General features: G+C 38.7%; 1 protein-coding gene across 4 annotated transcripts in view; it reads left to right on the top strand.

Moving 5' to 3' along the window:
* Positions 1–6000, top strand: part of Phldb2 (pleckstrin homology like domain family B member 2) — a 211609-nt gene that overhangs the window by 96207 nt on the left and 109402 nt on the right. For all 4 annotated transcript variants that reach the window (XM_021184540.1, XM_029470303.1, XM_029470305.1 and 1 more), the window contains exon 2: positions 3358–3472. In XM_021184540.1, coding sequence (XP_021040199.1) covers positions 3358–3472 — 115 coding nt within the window. The remainder of the gene's footprint in view (positions 1–3357; positions 3473–6000) is intronic.

Raw genomic sequence — 6000 nt, 5'->3', positions numbered from 1 at the left:
CTCTCTCTCTCTCTCTCTCTCTCTCTCTCTCTCTCTCTCTCTCTCTCTCTCTCTCTCTCTCTCTCTCTCTCTCTGTGTGTGTGTGTGTGCATACATACTCCATCCCATCTACAGTTAGCTTTCTATGGCGCTGACATGCTATCGTAAACACCTACACTTTACATCCACACAAAGAACATGCAAGTGTTTTAATTTTTTCTCCTCTCTTCCAACATTTGCTATAGTATCTTTCCCATTGTAGAAGTCACTCTATGTGTGCAGTAGTATCCTTTAAAGTACTGATGTGCATTTCCCTCATTGGTCATGACAGAGGAAAGTTAAAGAGTTTTTGATATATACATTTAAGTCTCCTATTGGACGTGTGTTTTGTAAATATTTTCTCCTGAGGCTGCCTTTTCCTCATTCCTGGTGAAATTGTTTGCAAGACAAAGGTTTTGCACATGCCTTTTTAACACTATGTATAGAAGTTCATAACTCACCATTTCTCTTCTTTAAGAATTCCTTAGCCTAGTAAACATTCAGGGGAAGATTTGTTCCTGTACCTCACTGAGTGGTGAGAGAATGTGAAAATCTCCTGCTGTGGAGCCTTCCTGATACACAAGCACATTGATCTGTTTGCTGTCTCCCTTCCTCTCCTTTGCTTCATTCCTGTGAAGTAAGGAGCACTTCAGATGAAGACCAACACTCCAAATCTGTTCTTGATTGTGTTTTCCTCTTTCTTCTCCAGGGTCTTTCTTGATCTTTTTCTCTCCTTGTTTGTTCTCCATAGTCTTTCTTATCCCTCAACCTCTATACTAGCTTGGCTTGCTCTCTCTCCCATCATAAGAAAAAACAACATCTCAAGACCTACACCCTCCAGATGCCTAATCACTGGCTTGGCTCCTCACTCCATTCTGCAGATATATCACAACTGGGTAAGTCCAACATTGAGCCATCTCATTCCATATCTGTTCCCTATCCTCCATTTCTAGTCTCAAATCATGGCTCCCTCACCCATCACTTAGCCAAATTCCAAAAAGCCTTTTCTCTTTACTTTCCTACCAATTCCAATAAATCATATTGTCCTAGTGATTTTTAGTTTCCCTATATCTCAGTCTGAGCTTTCTTTTAAAAAGTACTATTTTTACAATTGTGTTCATGCACATTCCCAAGTGAGTGCACAGTTGTAGGTGCCCATAGAGGTCAAACTTATTGGATTCCTATTGATCTGGAGTTATGGGCAGATAGCTGTGAGCCACTTGGCACATGTACTAAGGAGCAAACATAGGTCCTCTGCAAGAGCAGTATGCAGTCTTCACCACTGTGCTCTCTCTCTAGGCCCATGGGTCTTGTTTTCTTAAATAAATGTCAGGCTTTCAATTTTTAGCTTCTCACCCCTGGAAATTGTAGACTTTCTACATCTAGTTTTGCCACCGTTGAAAATTAGTCCTCCTTGATACATCAAGAACAATTGAATCAAACTTGCTACTTTTTCAACATTTGACCCAGAGGTACGGGGCTTGACTTCATGAAATAATGTACATCTCTGGGTATATGTTTTGATAACTCCATGAGTCTTCCTCACCTCTATCTCTTTGTGTAAAATAGACATCATAATGCTTAGTCTGAAGTATCCTTGTGAGAATGGAATGAGAAATTATTTTGCATAGTATATGCATAAAAAGTAGGAGTCCCTTTGAGCTAATAGAACCATTCTTCTTCCCTAAGTCTGAGGAGAACACTGGACACAGGAAAGCTACAAGAGTTTTTAGCAAGCTCTTTAGAACAAGGATGTTGGTTTGGTTTTCTTCTCTGTAGTATGAGATTTTACAAAAGCTAAAAGAAACAATAAAACAAAGTATCAAAATGAGAATTGTTAAATGAGCACTGGATGAAAAACAGAAAGTAACAACAAACTAAAGTAACTAAATTATTGTTCTTTTGACCTATTGCTCACAGCATTGGTCTCCCTTTATTGAACTTCTCATTTCCCATGATTTTAGCAGTTCATAATCAAGTGTAGTGTGAAAATATTAAATGAAAAATACTAGTTACAAACAACTTGTGTTTGGAATTTCTCTCCCTTCTGACTAGCATTATTAAGCCTCATTCCATCAAATTTCACCTTGCCTTTGAGATGACCCTTCCCGTTGTCTCAAGCATCCATGCCATACTAACCCTCCACTGATCACTTAGTGGCTGTCTTGACTATCAGATTGGTGTTTTGTATTGCATTGTAGCACTTCTCATTTTGTTCACTAATGGTCTGAGGAGACAAGATTAGTGGTTGTTATAGTCTGCGTGTGAACTGTCTCTTATAGGTTTCATGTGCTCAACCACCTGGCCTCCAGCTAGATCTGAGTGTAAACTCTCTCCTGCAGGCTGCAAATGCTTAACTTCCTGGTCCCCAGCTGGTGGCCACGTACAGAAGGAACCTTCTGGACATAGGGCCTAAATCACAGATGTGGGTCATAGAGTCAGAGCTCAACATTGCATCTCAGTCGGACTTCCAGCCTACTTTCTTTTCTTCCTTGAAAGCTGCCGTACATTCTCATTACCATGGCCATGAGCAGCTTCTGCTACCATGCCTCTTCCCTGTCTGGCAGGACATTGTCCCCTGAATCATGAGACAGAATAAACCCTTCCCCCATTGAGTTGCTTTTGTCAGGAATGCCATCATAGTGATGAGGAAAAACATCCCAAACTGGGCTGAGGCAATTACAATATTCCAAGAAAAAAAAAAAGCCTTTGTTTCTTGTATGTGGATGGAAATATTCAACCTAGTAAGAAAGTAAACATTAAAATCATATACTGAAGATTCTAAGATCTACATTAAGTTATTTTGAGAGAACAAGAGAAAAAATGTTCACATAACTTTTGTTATAGTATGTTGTTATAATTACATGTTATTACTAGTTAGTGTTACTCTCTTACTATGCCTAATTTATAAATCAAACTTTATCACAGACATGTAGGTAAAGAGAACACATGGCTTTTACAGGTTTTGTTGATATCTACAGATTCATACTTCCACAGGAATTCTTTGAATGTAGCCTCGTGGATAAAATGGACTATTGTGTTTGTTTGCTGGTGTCCATTTTAAAAAGAAAAATAACTGGTCTACCCCAAAATTGTGCCTTTGTTGATAGTGTTGAGGCTGGTGTTTAAGTGTTGTTCTGAAAGAGTCAGTATCAGTGATGAGATACTATGCTGACTCCAGGATGTCTGATTTTCAACCTCAACAGCAGTTAGTATTTCCCAGATGTTCAACATCTGTGTTTTACAAATGAAGCCTTGTTGACATTCAGTTTTCATAGGTCAGTTTAGCTTTCAACTTCCCAGTCATAGCATCTATGATTTCTTTCTTGGTGAATACAGGTTGGCATGGATCCCAGGGACTCCTCTGAGAATCATCAGAAGATTGCAATGGAGGAGGAAGATGAACCAAGAGAGGAGCCCGAGAATGGTGGAGCTGATGACCCAGAGCCCTTTGGTAAGACCTCTCTTAGCATGTGCTAAAGTTTAAAGTTTTCTGATGAATCACAAACACACATTAGGATTGAACTGGACATTAGTTACTTTTCTATTCCTGTGGCAAAGCATCATGCGGCAGCAAGCAGTAGACATGGCAGCTAGAACTGGGAGCTCACATCTCAAACCATAAGCACAAAGCAGAGAAAGTGAACTAGCAGTAGCTCAGAACTTTAAACTCTACAAGGGCCCCACCCCTACCTCACACTGTGATATACATTTTCCAACAAGACTACCCCTTAAACCTCCTAAACAGGGGAACCAACTTAGGACCAAGGGTTTAAATACAGGAGTCCACTGGGGACATAATCATTCAAACCACCATAAGTGGGAATCCTCCAATATAAATGTGAGAGTCAAAAATATACAAGGAAGCTTGTTGCTTTAGTTAAGTGGAATTGTTTTTAGAGATTGTATTTATTTTTATTTCATGTGCATTGGTGTGCCAAATCCTCTGGAACTGAAGTTACAGACAGTTGTGAGTTGTCATGTGGGTGCTAGAAATTGAACCCAGGTCCTCTGGAAGAGCATTAAATTCTCTTAACAACTGGGCCATCTCTCCAGTTCTAGTTAAGTGGTATTTTACAGGTTACTGTTCAAAACTTATTGAATATCAGTTTAAACCATAGTGGCTACTGTACAGAGGTCATATCTAGTCATTCATCAGTCTTTATGAATCAACATCCACATCAAAAAGGAGTGATGTGGGGTATACAGAGAATGGCATCAGGAATTGGCTCTAGCAGAACACTGATGCTCCTGTTTCCTCTAAGAGAGGACCAGGCTGTACTAGACTCATTCCAGCTCACAAGGCCAATAGTACAAGTTGAGATCCTCATAAAAATATTCCCTGCTATCCACAAAGGATAAAGGGACTCATAACATTTGTATGTTCTTTGTTAATATTATTCTGTGTCAAGTGATGGAGCAACCACAGAATTTGAAGACAGGCTATGTATATTGTAGATCTCCTGAGATCATCTCTCACTTCAGAATCCCCTTGTGTTAGCAAAATGTGACTGCAAACGAGATCTGTTTTTTCACTTAGTTGTTTTGCTTATTTCTAGAATCAGGGTGTTAAACTAAAAGTGTCTATGCTAAGGGAGTCCAGAAAAAGAAAATGACAATAAGTGTAGATTTATATTCTCTCTCCCCTCCTTCCCTCCATTAATGTATTTGGGTGTAAACGAGGGGATATTCTTACTCTTTTGTGAAAGTCTGCAAGTCTGCAATTTGTAGGGAATGTGTATCTTGAGACATAAGATAAAAGAGAAAGATTGCAACGTAGCTATATGATATATGTTGATACTTTGCTACCTAGCCAAGATCAAACATGGAAAAAAAACTTACTGAAGAAGTTAGCTTTTCAGTTCATTGAGACTGAGTAAGCTGCTTATGAAGGTGAGAACAGAGGGATGCAGGTGAACAATTTACTGTGTTGTTAGCATTCCTCCTTGTAGGAAGGGGAGAGAGAGTATGGCAGTCTGTCTGAAGGAAGATGACCTGAAGTAACCAAGTTTACTTCCAATCATGTTACACTGAGGGTTCTTAATTTATTCTGTCTCAAACCTAAAGGGCTGGAAGGAGCCATTGAAGAGTTCTAGAGTTGCAGCAGTGAGACTGTATTTTCACTATGGATAGCCAATTTACATAATTATTCCATAGATATATTATAGTGGTCTTATCATATCTGAGTAAGCAGGAGTGGACACATAAGGGTGAGTTGGATCCCAACCCTCAAAAGCTCAAATTTTGTGAACAGGAAAAAAAAACTAATAAAATAACTAAAACGTTTAATTGGTGGTATTAAGGTTAGAGGCTTTATTTATTAGAGAATTACCATTCTGGTTTTTGGCTACCTCTACTTCCTGAGACTTGATATCCAACCATAAACTTGAGCTTTAAAAAAATAAATAACTTTCTCCCTACCTATTCAACATTGTACTTGAAGTCCTAGCCAGAGCAATTCAACAACAAAAGGAGATCAAGGGGATACAAATTGGAAAAGAAGAAGTCAAAATATCACTTTTTGCAGATGATATGATAGTATATATAAGTGACCCTAAAAATTCCACCAGAGAACTCCTAAACCTGATAAACAGCTTCGGTGAAGTAGCTGGATATAAAATTAACTCAAACAAGTCAATGGCCTTTCTCTACCCAAAGAATAAACAGGCTGAGAAAGAAATTAGGGAAACAACACCCTTCTCAATAGTCACAAATAATATAAAATACCTTGGCGTGACTCTAACTAAGGAAGTGAAAGATCTGTATGATAAGAACTTGAAGTCTCTGAAGAAAGAAATTAAAGATCTCAGAAGATGGAAAGATCTCCCATGCTCATGGATTGGCAGGATCAACATTGTAAAAATGGCTATCGTGCCAAAAGCAATCCACAGATTCAATGCAATCCCCATCAAAATTCCAACTCAATTCTTCAACGAATTGGAAAGAACAATCTGCAAATTCATCTGGAATAAAAAAAAAAAA

Source organism: Mus caroli, chromosome 16 (genome assembly GCF_900094665.2).
Source record: "Mus caroli chromosome 16, CAROLI_EIJ_v1.1, whole genome shotgun sequence".
NCBI lineage: Eukaryota > Metazoa > Chordata > Mammalia > Rodentia > Muridae > Mus > Mus caroli.
The sequence above is the reverse complement of the archived record's forward strand: the minus strand, read 5'-3'. Positions and strand labels throughout refer to the sequence as shown.